At 40.2% G+C, this 21,068-nt stretch overlaps 1 protein-coding gene across 2 annotated transcripts in view; it reads right to left on the bottom strand.

The window, feature by feature from the left end:
• Positions 1-21,068, bottom strand: part of LOC140727922 (integrator complex subunit 6-like) — a 128,615-nt gene that overhangs the window by 81,373 nt on the left and 26,174 nt on the right. For both annotated transcript variants that reach the window (XR_012098966.1, XM_073045903.1), the window contains exon 4: positions 32-121. Coding sequence is in view for 1 of the 2 variants with exons in the window: in XM_073045903.1 (XP_072902004.1) it covers positions 32-121 (90 nt within the window). In the remaining variant the exon portion in view is untranslated. The remainder of the gene's footprint in view (positions 1-31; positions 122-21,068) is intronic.

The following is a 21,068-nucleotide window of genomic DNA, read 5'->3' as shown; positions in this document are numbered from 1 at the left end:
TCACTGATGAAAACAACACACCACAACTTACCTCCTCCTGTATACCACTATTGTTTGTCAACTTATTTCCATCAGTAATTGTGATGATGATTGACGGCTCCAGAAAGAAAGGATTTCTTCCCTGAAACACAAATTAATGCTATTTTTAAAATTTACAAGCTGTATTAAATGTTCCTACCAACATAACAGTTGCTACCAAAAACAGGCAAGTCAGTGAGGTGGAAGCAGAAAACAGTAACATTCTTACATTGCTCACATCCCAAGGAAAGACAAGCTCAGACAAATGCCTGGAAATAGTTCATGTAAATCATGCAGTCAGCATTATACACGTCTTAAGTGTTTGTGCCCATTCCTGCTGAGGTCTCACCTTACTGGAACTGAACCAGGTCCTTTCCATGTTTCACTCTCAGCTCTCTTTCATATTGCTCTCGATGACATATCAATGGAATTTGTTTCAGAAGGTCATAATCCATAACCTTCATTAATTATGCTTTAAGTATGAAATAGGTGCAATCCAAAGTATTCCTGTGCCGTTTACACTAAATCACATTTTTAAAAGACTACAATTTTCACTGCTAGCAGCCAATAGCATCAAAGTAGTTACATATTGGCATCTACAATCAGAGATCTTGCTTTGACTCAGGATTATCAAAGATGGTCTGGTTCGTGGAGCTTCTTTCCTGGGGAGAAGGGGCAGCAAATGGATACTCATGCAGTCATACCTGTTCCTCCCATCCCACCTCTCCAAAATAATTTTCTTCTACCTTCCCTGGCCATCAAGAGCTCTTCAGTGCCACCTCTTCACATTTATTAGCACATGCATAACAGCACCCCACTGCACAAATGCAACCAAATTTATAATACTTATGGATGCCATCTGATTTGGCATTAGCTAACACCACCAAATTAATATACCAAAAATGAATGAACTCCAACTTTTAGATATAAATTTGAAATATAATTATTTGTTGAATATTATAAACATCAAGGAAATTAGATTCGGGCTCTGCACTCTCTGCAAACCTTACCTCCTTTAAATGCACTGCCCTCCAGTCTCTGCACCAATCCCAACCTTAACATCAAACCCACAAAGGCATTGCTGTTGTAGTACGGCAGACTGTCCTCTACCTTACTGAAGCCAGGTGGCAACTGTCACGACACCTCCTCATACCGATCCATTGAAAACATTACAGACCATTAGAAAACTGTCTCCAACACCAAATTCAGTTCTTTCCCTGCACTGCTTGCTTCTACCTCCTACAAACCTGACTATCTGGGTAGGCCCATTGTCCCTGCTTGCTCCTAACTCCATTGAACTCACATCCTCATAACTCAACTCCATTCTATCCCCCTTGGTTCAGACCCTTCTACCCTACACTCATGACATTCTCCTGCTCTAGATCTCATTATAACTTTCAACACCTGGTCCTGAACGCCTCATTTTCACCATGGATGTTCGGTCCCAATACACTTATATACCCAATCAAGAAGGCCTACAAGCTCTCTACTTCTTTCTCGATAAAAAATCCAACCAGTTCCCCTCCACCACCACCACCATCTGGCAGAACTGGTCCTCGCCCTTAATTTTTCCTTCGGCTCCTCCCACTTTCTCCAGACTCGAGGGGTAGCCCTTAATGGGCCCCCAGCTATGTCTGCCTCTTCGCTGGCTATGCAGAATAGTCCATGTTCCAAGCCTTCCCTGGTTATGTTCCCCAACTCTTCCTCTCCACTACATTGACAACTGCACTGGTGCTGCTGCATGCATCCATGCTGAGCTCGTCAATTTCATCAACTTTACTTCTAATTTGCACCCTGCCCTTAAGTTCACTTTGCCTATTTCTGACACTTCCCCTCCCCCCTTTCTCAATCTCTGTCTCCATCTCTAGAGACAAACTGTCAACCAATACTTTTGATAAACCTGCCGATTGCCACTGTAATCTTGACTATTCCACTTCCCAACTTCTCCTTTAAAAATGCTATTCCCTTTTCTCCACCACCTTGGTTCCCAAGATACGACATTCTTTTCCAGGACATCACAGATATCCTCCTTCAAAGGACAGGGTTTCCCTTCCTCTACTATTGATGCTGCCCTCATCCACATCTCCATTTCCTGAACACCCACACTCATCTCATCTTCTCAATGCCTTAATAGGGATAGATTTCCTCCTCACCTTACCTACCACCACATCAGCCTCCACATCCAAAAGCATCATTCTCCACAACTTCCACCAAAGGGATCCTACCACCAGATACATTTTCACCTCCCCCTCTCCCCCCGCCGTCTTCCATGATTCCTTTGTCAATTCATGCTTCCCCGCTAATCTTCTTCCTGGCACTTATCCCTGCAAACTGCCAAAGTGCAACACCTGCCAATTCACCTCCTCCATCTCAATTCAGGGCCCCAAAAAGTCCTTCCAGATGAGGCAACACTTCATGTGCAAGTCAACTTGGATCATCTGTTTCCCGTGCTCTTGAGGCAGCCTCCTCTACATTAGTGAGACTTGTTGTAAACTGGGGGAGAGTTTCTTCAAACACCTCCGCTCCATCTGCCTAAAGTAGAACTTCCCAACAACCAAACATTTTAATTCCCATTCCAGTTCCAACAGGTCAGTCCACAGCCTCTTGTGCCACTCTGAGGCCACCCTCAGGTTGAAGCAACACCTTATATTCTGTCTGTGCAGCCTCCAACCTGATGGCACGAACATTGATTTCTCCTTCCAGTAAAATGTATTCCCTCTATCCCCTCTTCTTCTATTCCCCACTCTGGCCTCTTAACTCTTCACTTCACCTGAGACGACTCCTCCCTTCCTTTATCCTATTGTCCACTCTCCATTCCTATCAGATTCCTTCCTCTCCAATCCTTTACCTTTCCTACCCACCTGACCTCCTCTATCACCTTCGAGCTAGTCCTCCTTCCCCTCCCCCCGATTTTATTCTGGCATCTTCCCCCTTCCTTTCCAGTCTTGAAGAAGGGTCTCGGCATGAAACATTGACTGATTATTCATTTCCATAGATGCTACCTGAGTTCCTCCAGCACTTGTGTGTGCACGCTGCAATAGATTAAGGCACTTATTTCTTTAATTGTGAAGAGGGTGAGATTTGTGATAGAAGTTATACAAATATGCAGCAAAATCTATGTAGTAGCAATTGGAAAATCCCATACAAGTACTTCCCCTCACATCAGCTGTTCAAATTTAACCTGGACATCAAAATAAATCTGCCAATAAGAGTGAGGGAAAATCTAGTCAATATCTTCTTCGTAATAAGTGTTAAAACAAATCCAAGACCATAACAATTTACATTCAGTTAGGAAACATTCCATCATGCCAAAATTTATTGACTAACCAGCAGAAACAAAAGCAAAACTATGAGAAGCAGGCAAATTATTTTGCCATGTCCAAAAATAAGCCTCAGTACAACAAAAACCACAAATTATCTGGTCACTGGAACTATAATTGTTTTCAAATTCTGAAGCCCTAATCTCCTATGTATGAAGAATACACTGGAAACCAGCTTCAGAGGATTACACAGCCATCATAAGCCTACGTGATCTGTAGCTGCCAAAAACTTGCTCACAACCAAAAGCTTGAGACCTATCAGTAATATTTCATGCTGATGACACTTATTCACAAATTTAGAAATGGATCATATCAACTCTGAAGCTTAGATGAAAACTGCCTAAAAAACACAGCAAAATACATATTGAAATTTGTGTTTATGATCCTGTCAATTCTTATAATGGTTACCAGACCAAAACATGAGCAGAAGTAGCAACAATTGATACAGTAAACATCAGTTCACACAAATTTGGAATCCTCAATTTCAATCCTGTCAAGAAATTAAACTGAAGTGTTTTCTAATGCTCTCCTCAGTTTAAACCACAAAACAAAGAACCATTTGGCCCATCAAGTCTGCTCCATTCCATTGCAGCTAATTTATTAGCCCTCTCAACCCCATTCTCACACCTTCTTCCCTAAACCTTTCATGCTCTGATTAATCAAGAGCCCATCACCCTTTGTCTTAAATATACCCAATCACCTGGCCTGCACAGCTGTCTACGGAAATGATTTCCACCGACTCATCAACCTCTGGCTTAAGTAATTCCTTCTCATCTCTGTTCTAAATGGATGTCCACAGACCCCTTGCTTAATAATATTGGTCCATGGCATAAAAAAGGTTGGAAACCCCTGCTCTAAATTGAGGATATGCCCTCAAATCCTAGACTCTCCCACTTTAGGAAACATCCTCTCCACATCCACTATCTTGGACTTCCAATATATTTCAAATAGATCCCCCCCCCCCCCCCCCCATCATTCTTCTAAACTCCAGCAAGGACAGGCCCAAAACCATCAAATACTCATATGTTAACCCTTTAATTCCTGGGATCAATCTTGTGAGCCTCCTCTGGACTCTCTCCAATGCCAACATAATGTTTCTTAGGCAAGAGATGCAAAACTACAATACTGCAAGTACAGCCTGACCACTGTCTTAGAAATCCTTAGCATTACATCCTGCCTTTTGCATTCTAATCCTCTTGAAATGAATGCTAACATTGTATTTGCCTTCCTTGCCACCAACTCAACCTGCAAATTAACCTTTCAGGAATCCTGCACAAGGACCCTTTGTGGAAATTTAAATTTCCTCGCCATTTAGAAAATAGTGAATACCTTTATTCCTTCTTCCAAATTACATGACCATGCACTTCTCTGCACTATATTGCATCTGTCACTTCTTTGCCTGTTCTTCCAATCTGTCCAAAACTTTCCGCAGAAATACTACTTCCTCAACACTACCTGCCCTTCCACCTATCTTCACATCATCTGCAAACTTGGCAACCAAGCCATCAATTGTTTCATCCAATCATTGACAATATTATGTGAAAAGAAGTGGTCTCAACTAGTGCAGAACGCCACTAGTCACTAGGAGCCAATCAGAAAAGGCCCCCTTTATTCCCATTCTTTGCCTCTTGTCAGTCAGCCAAGCTTTTTATCCATGCTACTGTCTTTCCTGTAATACCATAGGCTATCTTGTTAAGCAACCTCATGTGTGGCACCTTGTCGAAAATCATCTGAAAATCCAAATATGCAACATCGACTGATCTCCTTTATCTATCCAGCCTGTTAGTTCCTCAAAGAATTCCCAACCGATTTGTCAGGCAAGCTTTCTCCTCAAGGAAAACATGTTGACTTTGGCCTGGTTTATCATGTGCCAAGTACCCTGAAACCTCATCCTTAATAACAGACTCCGACAGAATCTAGTGATTCTGGAAAGATCATTACTAATGCCTCCACTATCTTTTCAGCTCCTTCTTTCAGAACCCTGCAGTGTAGTCCATCTACCTACAGATCTTTTGGCTTCCTAAGCACCTTATCCTTAGTAGTGCAACAATAGTCATTTCTGCCCCGTGACACTCAAATTTCTGGCATACTACTAGTGTCTTCCATAGTGAAGACTGACGCAAAACACAGTCAGCTTGTCTGCCATTTCTTTATCCTCCATTACTATGTTTCCAGTGTCAATATCCACTCATGTCATTTTTTTTTTTAACTCTTTTACTCTAAGCTATAAATACATTTGGTATCCTTTTTTATATTATTGGTTTTCTTACCTTCATATTTCATCTTTTCTCTATGGCTTTTTTTTTTTAAGTTGCTTTCTGTTGGGTTTTTTTTAAAGCTTCCCAATCCTCTAACTTCCCACTAATTTTTGCTTACATTATATGCCTTCTCTTCTTCTTTTATACTGTCTTTGACTTCCCTTGTCAGCCTCAATGGGCTCACCCTCCCTTGAGAATACTTCATCTTTGGATGAATCTTTACTGTGTCTTCCCAATTACTCCCAGAAACTCGAGTCATTGTTCTGTCATCATCTCTGCTAGTATCCCCTTCCAATCAACTTTGGCCAGCTCCTTGCTATGCCTCTGATTCCCTTTACTCCACTGTATTACTGATACATCCTATTTTAGCTTTTCCCTCTCAAACTGCAGGGTAAATTCTCTCATATTATGATCACTGCCTCTTAAGAGTTCCTTTAACTTAAGCTCCCTAATCAAATCTGGGTCACTACACAACACCCAATCCAGAATTGCTATTACCCTAGTGGGAACTAAAAAGCCATCTCATAGGCATTCTATAAATTCCCTCTTGGGATACAGCACCAACTGGATTTTTCCAATCTAACTGCATACTGAAAACCTCCATGATTATTGCAAAATTACACTTCTTACATGCCTTTTCTATCTCCTATTGAAATTTACACCTAACATCCTGATAACTATTTGAAGGCTTGTATATACAGTACCATGCAAAAGTCTTTGGAACATATTATATATAAATTAAAAAAGGGTGCCCAAGATTGTTGCACAGTACTGCATCTGTTAATATGGAGTACACAGCAAGTCTGTAAATCTGGTGAGAGCAAAGGATGTTGGGAATGGGAGGGTGTGGGTCAGGTGGCAGACAAGGAGTGCTGGGGCAGTGGGTGGTGCGATGCAAATATACTCAGCTCTAAGATACCAGGCAAGGTCTTCTGATTCCAATTAACTGGTTTACTGATCATTACAGAATGCCTCTCTGGTGCTTCCTGCTCCCTCCCCTCTCCTCTCCCTGCCCGCTTCCCACTCTCAATCCACAATACAGATTCTTATCAGAATCAGGTTCATCATCACTTTCATGCCATTATTTATTCCTGCGACAGCAGTACAGTGCAATACATAAATTACTACAGTACTGTGCAAAAGTCTTTCGCACCTGAGCTTTATACACATGCACAGTATTGTAACTCCCATCAAGGGTTTTTTTTTTTTTAAACCCTTGCAGTTTCTTACCTCTACCCACAAGGATTCTACATTTTCTGATCTTACAGCACCTAAGGATTTAATTATGTTTTTTTTTAAAACCACAGCCAGCCCACCCCCTCTGACTACCTGTCTACCTTTTCAATTCAAGGTGTATCCTTGGATATTAAGCTCCCATCAATGATCTTCTTTTAGCCATGACTCAGTGATGCACAGATCATACCTGTCAAACTCCAACTGCACTACAAAACCATCTACTTTATTCCATATACTCCACGCATTCAAATAAAATATTTTCAGTCCTGTATTCATCTGAGTTTGGGCCCCTGTTACACTTTAACTCATCCTAATATTGGTCTAGGCCTGTCCTTCTTGACAGTCTCAATGGACATGGCTTCTTTATATTTTGGCTGCAAGTCCAACTGGACCCTTGGTATCAGCTGCAACTTAGCTGGTAGCATTTTCATCTTAAGTCCCACTTTCAAAATCTGAACACAAAATCTGGGTTCACATGAACCTAGGACCCATCTGTAGTCACATCTGCCAACAAAAGATCCCACAGCATTATCATTAAAAGAGGCAGAATTTTTCAGTTACCTTAAAACAATACTTAACCCTTATTTCACATTCAAATGCTAATGATGACGTCAACTCAGGCCCGAGAGGCCAGCATCGGGCATTTTCATGTTTACAAGGCGCGGAACGAGAGACTGTGTGGCGCGCCACTCCTCACACAAGACATTTCGCAGTATTTTTCTTTATTTTATAAGGTCAAGTTGTGAGCTCAACACCCAACCTGGCACAGATGGAAAGTGTACTCGGGAACAGCCCGACTAGATTTGAACCCAGGAACCTCTGGAGTCCAGCGCTGATATCACTGCGCCACCAGCCAACCTATTCAAAATGGACTATAATTTCACTGTTTGTAGGGATTTAGTATGGACAAATACCTTTTTTTTTTGCAAAGTGCCCCTGACTGGTATAACAAGGTTATGAAATCTGTTTTTACTGGGAATATTGGGTTACTGAAAAAAAAGAGTGCCCTAATTTTCAAGACATGCAGATTATACTTTATGTTTATATACAAATACAATTAAATTCTGATAAACCTACACTAATGCGACTTTGGTAGTACTTGGTTAGCAAAATTTTCAAACCATTGGGTATTAAATAGGAGTAACATCCAACACACTTACATTTCACTATAAAAAGATGTTACACAGTAGTATAATAAACCAATAAGCATAAAGAGAGCAGGATATATAACAGCACTCCAGACCCTGATACTCACCATTCCAACCCACACACTCTGGACCTCAAACTTGACTGCACACCCAAATGACACTATGAACCATGTTCTTACACCACAACCTGGACCTAGAGTTCATATTATGGCCCAACAAACCAGCCAAAAGACAGAATATCCCATGTTGGTTTACCTGAATTTCACTGGGCAGTAACATAGGAACACAAGAAATTGGAGCAGGAGTAGGCCACCTGGCACGTTGAGCCTGTTCCACCATTCAATAAGATCATGGCTGATCTGACCATGGAATCATCTCCACCTACCCGAATTTTTCCCATAACCCTTAATTCCCCTACTTGCAAAAATTTACCAACCTTGGCAGTAAGAATGCAAAGCCTAAGTATCAAATAAGAAAGTAAATTTCCTTTGCTAATGGAGGCTTCTCTCCCCCCCCCCCCCCCTTAAGGCATAAAGAATTAAAGCTAAAATAAACTGTTGGAATTCAGCAGGTCAAAACTGTTCTGTGGAAGCAAAGAAATACCCAACCTTTTGGAGTCACAGGTTTCTTCTATGACTTTCAGTCTGTCCCTACCCTCCCCCATACTGTCTAATTTCCCCTCTAATTTCCCCCACCCAACCCCACCCATGTTTCTATCCATTTACCAGATGGTCTCACCCTTCCTTCTCACGTCTACACACTGGACATCTACCCCCTACACTCAGTCCTGATGCGGGGTCTCAACCCAAAATCCTGACAATCCCTTTGTATCCAAATGCCATCTGACCAGTATTTTTCCAGCATTTAAGTCCTTGCCAAGATTCTAGTATCAATAGTCTCTTGGTGTCTTCAAGAACCAAAAAAAATCGTTCAGAAAAATCCATCTTCAAATAATCCAACCAGGCATTATATTTTTCCCTTTAAGGTGACGTTACAGAAAAATTCACAAGAAAAACATTGAAACAGGAAATGATTTAACAAAATGAGCTGAACTTACAGTAGCCAGGAAAGAGAGCAAACAGAATAAAAACTTCTGCACAAATGCACATTATTAAGCTGTTTTGCGACAAAAGCGTTGAAACAGTGTACTTCGAAGTTAAGGGAACAGTTAATCTAATGGAAATACTAAACACTGCTATCTACATTGTTGGTAGATTTTTTTTTAACTAGCTGGCATATTGATACCTAAAAATGCCTTCAGTTGGCAGTATTAGTGGTCATGTTATGATAAGAAAGCTCACGACTGTTACTAACACTGGAATGAATTACAATAAAACATTTATTATTATGAAAGATCTTAGGACTTTGTTGATGTTTCCAGGATTAATTCCTACAGCTCTGCCCTTTTTAATCTAAGGACTGTGGATTAGCATTCTTATTCAGGTTGGTTATATTGTGGTTATTCCTCTGCCACTGTGCTGCGAAGTTTGGTGTAATAAAAGATTTAATTGACCAACACAGCTGTAATTTCAATATTCAGCAGTGATGTAAAATGAATAGCAAATGTAATCCACAGAATGGTAAAACAGAAGTTCCCCAAAATAAACTTTGTCCACGTTAACATCGAATACAGTAACTTGCTGTGACAGAACATCTTTAATGAGGAAAATGCCCCAGTAGACTTCAGACAAATACAATCAGTATTAAAATCATATCACCATGCTGAGCAGTGCTACAGCTGGTGGAAACCAAAAGCTTGATCAAAGTAGCCCACTAGCAAGATCCTTATAAAAACTGGAGGAAGTCCACACCTTGGGGCAAAAGTGGTTGAGTCATGGTCTTCAAAAGGCAAGAAAGAAAATTTGTGGAAGATTATTTGAAGGTAAATGGTGAGTGGAGGGGGGAAGATGGAAGACAATAAATCTTGAAGAATTTAAAAGAATAAGGGCATAAAATTATGAAAAAATATTTTTTTTATTGTTGGGTGAACCGGGATTCACTATGTCAGATGACTGAATAAGATGGCAAGGGTTAGAATATGGATAACATAGTTTGGATGAACCCAGGTTTATGGAGGAAAGAAAGCAACATAATAACTAAATCTTGGAAAAACTTAAAACTTGGCTGATATGAGCAGTTGATGGGCTACAGAGCAGCCATGCAAATGAAATAAAGTAGATGAAGTTAGGAGTATGCCGGAAATCTGGGCTCAAGTTTTCACTAATGGCTGAATATATTAAGCAAATTAGTTTTACTTCAAAATATCAGGAATAATCCTCAACTCTTGTCATGGTGGGTACAGTCACCCATTCACATTTTTAAACATTTAGAGTGTATCGTCCCTTGATTTTTGCTTACAGTGAATGGCACACACCACCCCCAGTCACTATGCTCTTACCAAGGTCAACAAACAGAAACAATCAACAAAGGAGACCAGAAGACACATTGTGACCAGCCCATTTCAAGAGATAACCAACTAGACCCAGTGACCTGCTCTTGCATGTGAGCAAATTGACTTTGCTACATGGTAGACTGCTTAGTACAAGTCATACAGGCAACACCACCTCCAATTAACTGACTGATGATGCAATTTTGTGAATAATGTTCTTCACATACAATAGTCAGGAATCTTTAAAAAGGAAAACACGAGGAAATCTGCAGATGCTGGAAATTCAAGCAACACACACAAAATGCTGGTGGAACACAGCAGGTCAGCATCTATAGGGAGAAGCGCTGTCAACGTTTCGGGCCGAGACCCTTCGTTAGTTAGTCCTGACGAAGGGTCTCGGCCCAAAACGTCGAAAGCGCTTCTCCCTATAGATGCTGCCTGACCTGCTGTGTTCCACCAGCATTTTGTGTGTTGTCAGTAATCTTTGGCTCTTTTTCCAATTTCAGCGAGAGTCAGATAATTAATATCCAGAAGAAAGATCCCTCACTTTAATACTAACCTATTTCTCTCTCTCTCCGCCTTCCTCAATGTGTTTGTCTCAGCAAATTTATTTACAATCAATTCTTATCCCTATAGTATTTTAGGTTAATTGAGCAGAGTATACCAAGCTTGAAATATCTGAGAACTAAAAATATCAAATTAAGTCCAGCACCTGAGCCTGACAACACTCTAATTCCACTTATAGCACTGACTCACAAAACCCTCTTCACTCATGAATCCTGAAATCTGTGGCCTGTCTTGGTATCATTTCAAATTTAACATTTTGCACCAGCATTCAAACCCTTTTATGTTCTATTCATATTTCCTCCTCATTCAGGCAAATGACTTGGAGAAATATTACCCTGCTCTCAGATTTTGGCGCACTGTGCTGATGGAAATTGTGTAGATGTTTTTGCCGTCCGAACTGACTGGGTCTGCAAGTGAGAAAAATGAGGATCTATTTGCACAAGGAGATATTGGGGCCATGGTCTTGAAACTTATTGATGAATTTTCAGAGGATATAGTATCAAATGCTGACCTGTATGCATTTTGGCTATCCAGATGTTCCAGGGTTGAGTGAAGAGCCAATGAAATAACATCAGTTGTGGACCCGTTGTGACAGTAGACAAATTGGAGCAGATCCAAGTAGGTAAGAGTATCTGTTTCATCACCAGCCTCTCAAAACACCTATCACAGTTGATGCAAGTGCCACTGGGCGACAGTCATTGAGGCAGGTCACCACGTTCTTCATAAGGAAATGTATAAAGCCTGCTTGAAGCAGATGTGTACACTGACCCCAAAATAAGAAGTTTTTTTAAAAAAAAGCTATTGATGAACACCCTGGCCAATTAATCAGCACAAGTTTCTAGTACTTGGTCAGATACACCATCCAGACCGGATACTTTCTGTGGGCTCATCCTCTTGAAGGAAACTCTCATGTCAGCCCCCATCACAGGGTCATGGGGGAGGCCATGTCATGAAGATTCTTCCATGTTTTGACCGTCAAAGCAAGCAGACAAGGATCTCGTGTGACCAAAGTCTTGTTGTCACCTATGTCACTTTGTTTTACTTTGTAAGAAGCAAAAGCGTTCAAGCCCTACCACATCTGTCAAGCATCCTTCAGTGATTCAAGTTTGATCTGAATTCCTGCCATTCACGAGATGGCTTTCTAAAGATCGCACCTGGACCTCTTGTATGTTTCTTGGCTGCTAGACCTGATTGCCACTGAGGCCCCCAGCAGACTGTGAATCTCAGTTAATCCAGGGCTTCCAGTTGGGAAAGACACTGAATGATTTTGATGGTGTGTGGAGGTTACACTCACCTACACCAACTTTTGTAAAGTCTGTGACAACTGCGGTGTATTTGTTCAGATCCTCTAGTAAGTTCTCAAAAATAGCCCAATCCACCAATTTGAAGCAAGCCTATAGCTGCTATTCTGCTTCACACGAGCACCTCTTTGGTGTCTTTACCTCTGGACTCTTGCTCTTCAGCTTCTGCTTATATGCAGGTAGGAGGACAGCCAAGTGATCAGATTTCCCAAAATGCAGCTTAGGCATGGAACAGTAGGCATCCCTAATTATAGATAGCAGTGACTGTGTGCTGGGACCCCTAGTGCTGCAGGTAATATGTTGATGATAATAATTGGGCAGAGATTTCTTCAAACAAGTCTGATTCAAGTCCCTGACAATGGTTTGAAAGGAGTCAGGGTTGACTGTTTCTTGTTTACTGAAGGCAGTACACAATCTCTCGAGTGCCTGATGTGGGTAGAGTCATGGGTACAAAAATTGAGTCTGCAAACTATGTATCATTAAAGTGAATGGCCAAATATAAATCTTTGGAAATCTCAGCCATAGTGTTTGTCATATGCCAACTAGGTACGAGTATAGCCATTCCTCCAGTGCCTTTTGTAAGTTTACAGGCTGAAGTGATATATTTAGTAAAATCATCAGGTCCTTTTATTATCTGCAATAAGCAAGACTATTTTGGAAAAATCTGCAAAAAACAAAAATCAGATGCCCAGATGCTGATGAGATTATAAAGCCAATCAATTTGATTTTGAAAACAAGCGACTACAGATGCTATAACCTGGGACAAAACAAAAACAAAGCTAAAAGAACTCAATCGATCAATTGTCATCTGCAGAGTCAAAAGGTGTAAGTAAAAATCCTGCAACAGAATTGCAAAGGAATGGGAAAGATTCAATACAGGCAGTTATGTTGTTATGTTTCCATAACACATACTGGACTTAATGCAATGAGTGGATTAGGTCATAAGACATATCAATTTGTTACTAACACCATTTCAAATGGAATTAGAAAATAATTTAAGAGTTACTTAGGAAAATGACAAGCAGAAGAATAAGCTATCTTGGGAAATCAAGTGGCTTACATGCAATCTCCCCAAAGTAATCAGACACCATGTTTCTTACACAAGCTTTTAGTTTCACCAAAGGGAGGCCACTGGAAATTGTCAAGTAACCACTTCTATGACTTTTTTGCAAGGATACCCAACTAAACAATGCAATATTCAGTTTAGTACTTTTAGCTTGCAGTAACAGAATGAACTTAAAAGGTAACAAAACCTGATTTTGAAAATGCTGTATAAAAGTAACAACTATTGCAAGTCTGAAACATTCCTGCTCCAAACTTTCCATTGACACAATTGTTTTCACTATGATTTTCTTTAACGCAAGGTTTCGTCGGAACATAACTGTCCCATTACAGCAGAAATAGCTATCTGTGGATAGTGGTACAAGGGTGAGTGTTTGTGTCCAGATAATAAGGGAATGATGGGCAGATGAAATTAAGTGGGTGACAGGTGTGAATGAGATAATAAACAGGAACAAAGAAAACTTTGGTAGACAGGTCTGTGTGTGTGGGATGAGAACACTGGGAATGGGTAATCTGAAAATTCAACCTTCCAAGCCATTGGGTTGTAAGCAGTGCAACATAGGAGGTATTATTTGGCATTCTCGTATTTTTTTTTGTGTGTAGGCCATGTATTACATGGGTTAGTGCTAATAAATGCTCTTTGCTACAACAGACTGGCTGGAACACATTACTTACTTCTGGGTATTTATTATCCTTGTGAAGTTTATCTCTTTTGGCCCCAAACAGTTTCAGAATTTACATTTTTTCTTTAAATATCACCTAGCAGTGACAGGAACAGATGTTCTAGCATTGTTTCCCTTGGGGTGACAGAAACTTCAGATCAACAAGAACCCAAGGATAACTTAATTCACTAACTTCTAATCTGTAGAAGTCAAAATTGTTACATTGCTGAAATTCTACATTTAGTAATATCATGTCCCCATGCACTCCTAAGATGTGACCTCCATCATAGATCCTCCAAAGACTGTTTGCCTCCTTGACCTAAGTGTCATAGATTGAATCCACAAATTAAATGCATTGAATCCACAAATTAAATGGAGACAAGAGACTGCAGTACTGGAATCAGAGCAACAATCTGCTTTAAAAAAAAATCAACAGGTCGAGCAGGATCTGTGGGAAGAAAGGAATATGCAAGGTTTCAACCCTAAACATAAACAATTCATCCTCCTGCTATCCAACAGATGTTGTTCAACCAACAGGTTTCCTCCAGCAGATTGTTTATTCCAAATTAATTGCATGCCTGGATTGAAGCAATGAACCATAGTGTATAAGGATTATGTATTGTTAAAGCAATATCTTAGGTTAAACACTCCTCTGACTTGAAGGAATACTTCAAATATTTTAAGCTTTGTAGTTACATAGTTTACATAATCTCCTCCCACACCCCCAAGAAAAAACGGTTTACTGACTGTAAGTGATCTCACTTACTTGGGACAACTCTTCAAAGAACAAAAGCAAATCAACAAAATACCTGTAATTCCCTTCATTCATTTGGGACCTTATGCTGCTTAATTGGGACAGAAGAATGTTGCTGAACATCTTCAAACTAGAGTTAGTCGCATGCACATCATGTGGCTGTTCGACACAAGACCATGCTTAGAGCAAACAATTTTTAAGTAGCATCCCTTGCATGTCTGTTCAGAAGCAGTGATTTTTGTCACTAACAGCTGGCGAGTGGGGTTCTGGTGACGTCGTCGTTCAGACTAGCTGCTTAAATCAAGAGATAATTCAGAAAAACGCATATTTTGCCCCATTAATCCATCAAATACAAGATCTTTCGAAAATATCTGAATTGATAAGGGGATGCAAGAATGGAGATAAAAAATACATTACCACAGAGCCTATGGAAGAGTGAGGTACAATGCGCGGCTCTCCTACACGTGTGCGTGGTGGCGAGGCTGACGCTGAGCCTCGTTCAGGCAAAGCAGCAAATATGATAAGGATTTTGGAAAAGTTAAGAGAAGTCCAAAAAGATATAAAACAGCAACTCGATGATATAAAGTCAGAGCTCGCCAACGTCAATCAGAAAATAGCGGTGGCAGAGACACGAATTGAGAAGGTGGAAGATCACCTGCAAAATGTGGAACAGATACTAAGTAAGACGATAAAAATATTAAATCAACAGGAAAGTAAATTGTTTGACCAGGAGGGAAGATCACGAAGGAAAAATATCAGGATTTATAATGTTCCCAAAGGAGCGGAGGGGTTGTCGATGATGGAGTTTGCAGAAAAGTTGCTGCAGGAAGCAATGGAGAGTCCCCCAACTATGGAGATTGAAATTGAGAGGGCGCATCGTGCACTTGTCCCGAGGCCTTCTGGAGACAGAAAAAGTAAGCTGTGCTCAATAGTACTTAGATTCCTTCGATTCAAAAGCAAGGTGCAGGTTCTACAAAGGGCCTGGGGAAAGAAGAGGGTGTCCTGGAACAGGAAGTTAATATACTTCGATCAAGATTACCCCCCCCCCCCGGCGGTCCGACAGAAACTGAAGGAATATTCAAAGTGAAACGAATATTAAAGTAAGAAAAGATTAAATTCCAATCCCTGTACCCTGCTAAACTGAGGGTGTTTTACAAAGGCATACAGCAATATCAGACGGTGGAAGAGGTGACCGCAGACATGAACAACAGAGGATTGCCTGTTAGCATGGTCAAACCAAGGGAAAGTCTGGCTGAGCAGTTATCCTGATCTGCTTGGGAAATAGTAAGAGAACCGAGAAAGCAGGGGACGGGAGGAAGACGAGAGAAGGATATTAGGAAGAGACTGAGTTCTCCGATGACAGCCCTCACCTCCTCCAGAACAGTCATAAGGTTTGGCTAACTTTAAAAGTGGATAAACTAAACGGAAGCAAAAATAGACGGTGATATACCTATCTTGAGAAATACGTATTATAATGTGGATTTTATGTTACTTTTTTTTCCATTCATTCACTCCTTTTTCCCCACCTAAATGAGAATACATACATGGGGAAATCATTTCTGTGTAATGGACATAAATTTTTTTACTCCTTTTATAGGTACTGCAGCGGGGGCCCTCAACTCACAGGTAGGAGGAGCTATTCCCCACGGCTAGACGTTTCTTCTAGCTCAACCCAGGGTCATCGAGAGACCCCAGCCTTGGAATCACACCTTCGTTACCCTTTTTTTCATTCGTGTTTCTTGGCTCTTATTTGTTCAGGGAGTAGATCGATTAAGTTATATTCTACAAATTTACATCTTTAAATGTGAAATACCCTTAGACAGTAAGACCATATATTTTGGGTATATACCTCAAGAATGGTTGAAAAGAGATAAAAATTTAATGAATATACTGCTGATAGCTGGTAAAAAGACTTACCAGGAAATGGTTAACACAGGAGAGCCCAACTTTAAATGTATGGATGGAAATTACAGTGGACATTTACAAAATGAAGATAACAGCATCTGTTAATCATAAGTTGGAACAATTTGGTTCATAGTGGGAAAAATGGTTTAACTACACAACACCTCATAGGCCTGATTTTATTCTCACAAGTCAATGAATATGTTGTTTTAAAAAAATCACTCCCTACTTTGTACATAGTTTTCTTATTTCGATTGTTTTTTCTCTCCTCTCCTTTCTATAAGTGTACACCTCAAATAATTATGTGGAGATTTGTGACAAATATGATTACATTATATATATGTACAGTATCTGAAATACATTTTATGGAAATGTTTGTTTGATGATAAAACTTCAATAAAAAATAAATTACAAAAAAACAGCTGGCGAGTAATAAAGGGTAAGTCAATTCAAAACTGTTTTGCTTACTGCAGTTTCGAGCTTGGCTTGAAAGCCAATTTACAGGCTTGGCGATGTCAGACAAGACCGGGAATGAAAATTAAATGATTTCATTACTTCAACAAGAACTACGAAGAATTTGCTGGTATCAACAAACATCTGAACATTACAATTAAAATGAAGATTTGAAGGATGCAATTGCCTAAAGCACTGTTTTAAGGCAATCTATCTACACTATGCGCAGGTTTTGTTCACTTACAGTCAAAGGAACGGAGTGTACACTAAATTAATTCCTCTGTTGATAAATATTTGGAACTAATATACAGTTTTGTGGTACTGTAGTAATTTTGGTAGTGTTCTAATTTGTTCCGCAATTCATTTAAATACATAATTTGTTACTCAGTTATATAGTAGTTAGCCTTTTTAAAAAGAACATACCTTTTTAACTATTTCCATGAAAGTTCAATTAATTGGGTCAATGTGTCCCAATTAACTGGAATCCACAGCATTAAACTTTTGGAGACGTCTTGTCCTCAATTGTTTTTCTGGAGTTTGCCCCACTTTTGATTAGGGCCTTCCTTAACAGTGAAATAAAGAATTAAGAGCTCCTGTTATGACATAAAAAAGTGGAATTGAAAAGGTGTTGTGGATAGTATTTTTGCTTTCCTAAGATATAACTAGTATGTTTCCTGGAAGTCCACTGACTGGCTGTAACAGCTTAAAGCTGGAAAACAAGAACATTGAAACAGGACAGAAAAACTAACAGCTGGTAGATACTAATCAGAGCAATTGGACTATTATTTGAATCCAATAGAGAAAGCACAGAAAAGAGTAAAAACAAAACCACAATTAATTGAAGGACCAATTCAATATCTTATGTCGGATAATATTCTGATACACCCTTCCCTCAAAATTAAGTTACAACAGTGCAACATGCAGAGAAAAGAAAATTAAATGTTTACATTAGCTGAATAATTGCAATCATATTGTATAAAACTTGTGCAAGGTGAAATAGATGTCCTCTGAAACATAATTAGATCAAATGATGCTTGACATTTAAGACAAATTTACTAAATAGACAATATACCAATAAAATAATCAGACGCACTGCGGGACTCACGTTCAATGGCGTCAAGGAGATGGAGAGAAAACAAAATCAGTCACAACACAATGCGAAACACTAAGCTAAAGTTGATACTCGTGGAACTGAAGGCAAACAACTGAACTGGCTCAAACTGACAGGCAAAGAACAAAAGGGATAATCAGCAGGTACTTAAGCTAACTTCTGGGGTGCTACAGGGATATTTTAATCAGTAATATAACTATTCACTTTGTTATTGCAAGATTTCAGTATTGCACTAGAAAGCCATGCAAAGTTGGGCCAAAATAAATGAATACTCTCTTACATTGTATAACGATAGCATAGCATATCTAAAGAACTAGAAGAGCATGTACATAGATGAATAAAAGATTCACAAAAAAAATAGGCTAATGCAAAGCCTTTATATAGAGGACTGGTGTGGTATTTTAACCACCAGCTTGAAAAAGATACTAAACAATTATCAACAACAAATCACTTGTAGTACCAGAGGAAGCAACACACTAGGCCCCTGTTACACTAAGATCAAGAGTGCTTACCGAGCTATTCCACTGCCTCTCTTCGGGAAGTCTAATCACCTGGCTGTACTGCTATTCCCCAAATACAGGCTGAGAATGAAGACTGCAGCACCAGTAGCGAGGATCAAGGTATGGACAAGGGAAGCACAGGAGCACTTACAAGACCTTATTCAGGGATTCATCTTTGAATCTGGATGAGTATACTGCAGTTATTACTGACTTCTTCAAAATCTGTTTGGACGAGGGCTTGCTGTACATTCCCAAACCAAAAGACATGGATGAACCAGGAGGTTCATCATCTGCTCAGGGCTAGATCTGTGACATTTAAGTCAGTCAACCCATGCCTGTACAAGAAAACAAGGTATGATTTGCAGAGGGCTATTTCAAGAAACAATTCCGAGTGAGGTAGGTGACATCGGATGCACTATGTCCGGCAGGGTTTGCAGGACATTACTTCCTACAAAGTGAAACTGAATAGCATGAATGACAGCATTGCTTCACTACCAGATGAACTTAATGCCTTCTATGCCTGCTTTGAAAGGGAGCAATATAACTACAGCTGTGAAGATCCCTGCTGCACCCAGTGACCCTGTGGTATCTGTCTCCTACAGTCCTGATCGATAAACTATGGAACCTAGATCTCTGTACCTTCCCTGCAACTGGTTCGACTTGCTAACTGGAAGATCACAATCTGTGCGTTTTAATATTAATATCTCCTCGCTTACAATCAACGCTGCCACATGTCAGGGATGTGTGCTTAGCTCACTGCTTTTCACTCTATACCCATGACTACGTGGCTAGGCATTGCTCAAATGCCATCTATAAATTTACTGATGATACAACCACTGTTGGCAGAATCTCAGATGGAGGCAAGAAGGCAGAGGAACGAAATATACCAGCTAGCTGAGTGGTGTTGCAGCAATAACCTTGCACTCAAAGTCAGTAAGACCAAAGAGCTGCTTCAGGACTTCAGAAAGGGCAGTATGAGGGATGATGAACCAATCCTCACAGGCATCAGAAATGAAAAGAGTGAGCAATTTCAAGTTCCTGGGTGTCAAGATCTCGGAGGATCTTAATTGGTCCCAGCATACTGACAGAGCTATAAAGGCAGCAATACAATGGCTATATTTCATTAGGAGTTCGAGGAGATTTGGATTGTCACTGAAGACACTTGTAAACATCTACAGAGGTATTGTGGAGAGCATTCTGACATGCTGCATCACTTTCTCATATGGGGGGCGTACAAGGGATGCTACTGGACAGGATCGAAAGATACAGAAAGTTGTAAAATTAGTCAGCTCCATCTTGGGTACGAGCCTCCATAGTACACAAGACATCTTCAAGGAGCAGTGTTTCAGAAAGGTGGTATCTGTCAGTAAGGACTCCCATCACCCAGGACATGCCCTTTTCTCACTGTTACCAACAGGAAGGAGGCACAGAACCCCGAAGGCACACTCAGTGATTCAGGAACAGTTTCTTCCTCTCTGCCATCCGATTTCTAAAGACAGTGAACTCATGAACACTACCTCACTTTTATTATTTCTGTTTTTGTTTTGTTTTTAATATACGTAAAAAATATATACAGTGGCACGTAAAAGTTTGGGCACCCCGGTCAAAATTTCTTTTACTGTGAATAGTTAGGTGAGTAGAAGATGAACTGATCTCCAAAAGTCGAAGTTAAAGATGAAACATACTTTTCAATATTTTAAGCAAGATTAGTGTTTTGTACAATTTTAGAGTGAAAAAAAAGGAAAGGAGCACCATGCAAAAGTTTGGGCACCCCAAGAAATTTGAGCTCTCCGATAACTTTTACCAAGGTCTCAGACCTTAATTAGCTTGCTAGGGCTATGGCTTGTTCACAGTCATCGTTAGGAAAGGCCAGGTGATGCAAATTTCAAAGCTTTATAAATACCCTCACTCCTCAAACCTTGTTCCAACAATCAGCAACCATGGTCTCCTCTAAGCAGCTGCCTAGCACTCTGAAAATTAAAATAAATGATGCCCACAAAGCAGGAGCAGACTATAAGAAGATAGCAAAGTGTTCTCAGGTAGCTGTTTCCTCAGTTCGTAATGTAATTAAGGAATGGCAGTTAACAGGAATGGTGGAGGTCAAGTTGAGGTCTGTAAGACCAAGAAAACTTTCCCAGAGAACTGCTCATAGGATTGCTAGAAAGGCAAATCAAAATCCCCGTTTGATTGCAGAAGACCTTCAGGAAGATTTAGCAGACTCTGGAGTGGTGGTGCACTGTTCTACTGTGCAGCGACATCTGCACAAATATGACCTTCATGGAAAAGTCATCAGAAGAAAACCTTTCCTGCATCCTCACCACAAAATTCAGCATCAGAAGTTTGCAAAGGAACATCTAAACAAGCCTGATGCATTTTGGAAACAAGTC

This window comes from Hemitrygon akajei, chromosome 5 (assembly GCF_048418815.1).
Source record: "Hemitrygon akajei chromosome 5, sHemAka1.3, whole genome shotgun sequence".
Taxonomy (NCBI): Eukaryota; Metazoa; Chordata; class Chondrichthyes; order Myliobatiformes; family Dasyatidae; genus Hemitrygon; species Hemitrygon akajei.
This window is presented reverse-complemented; position numbering and strand designations above follow the sequence as displayed.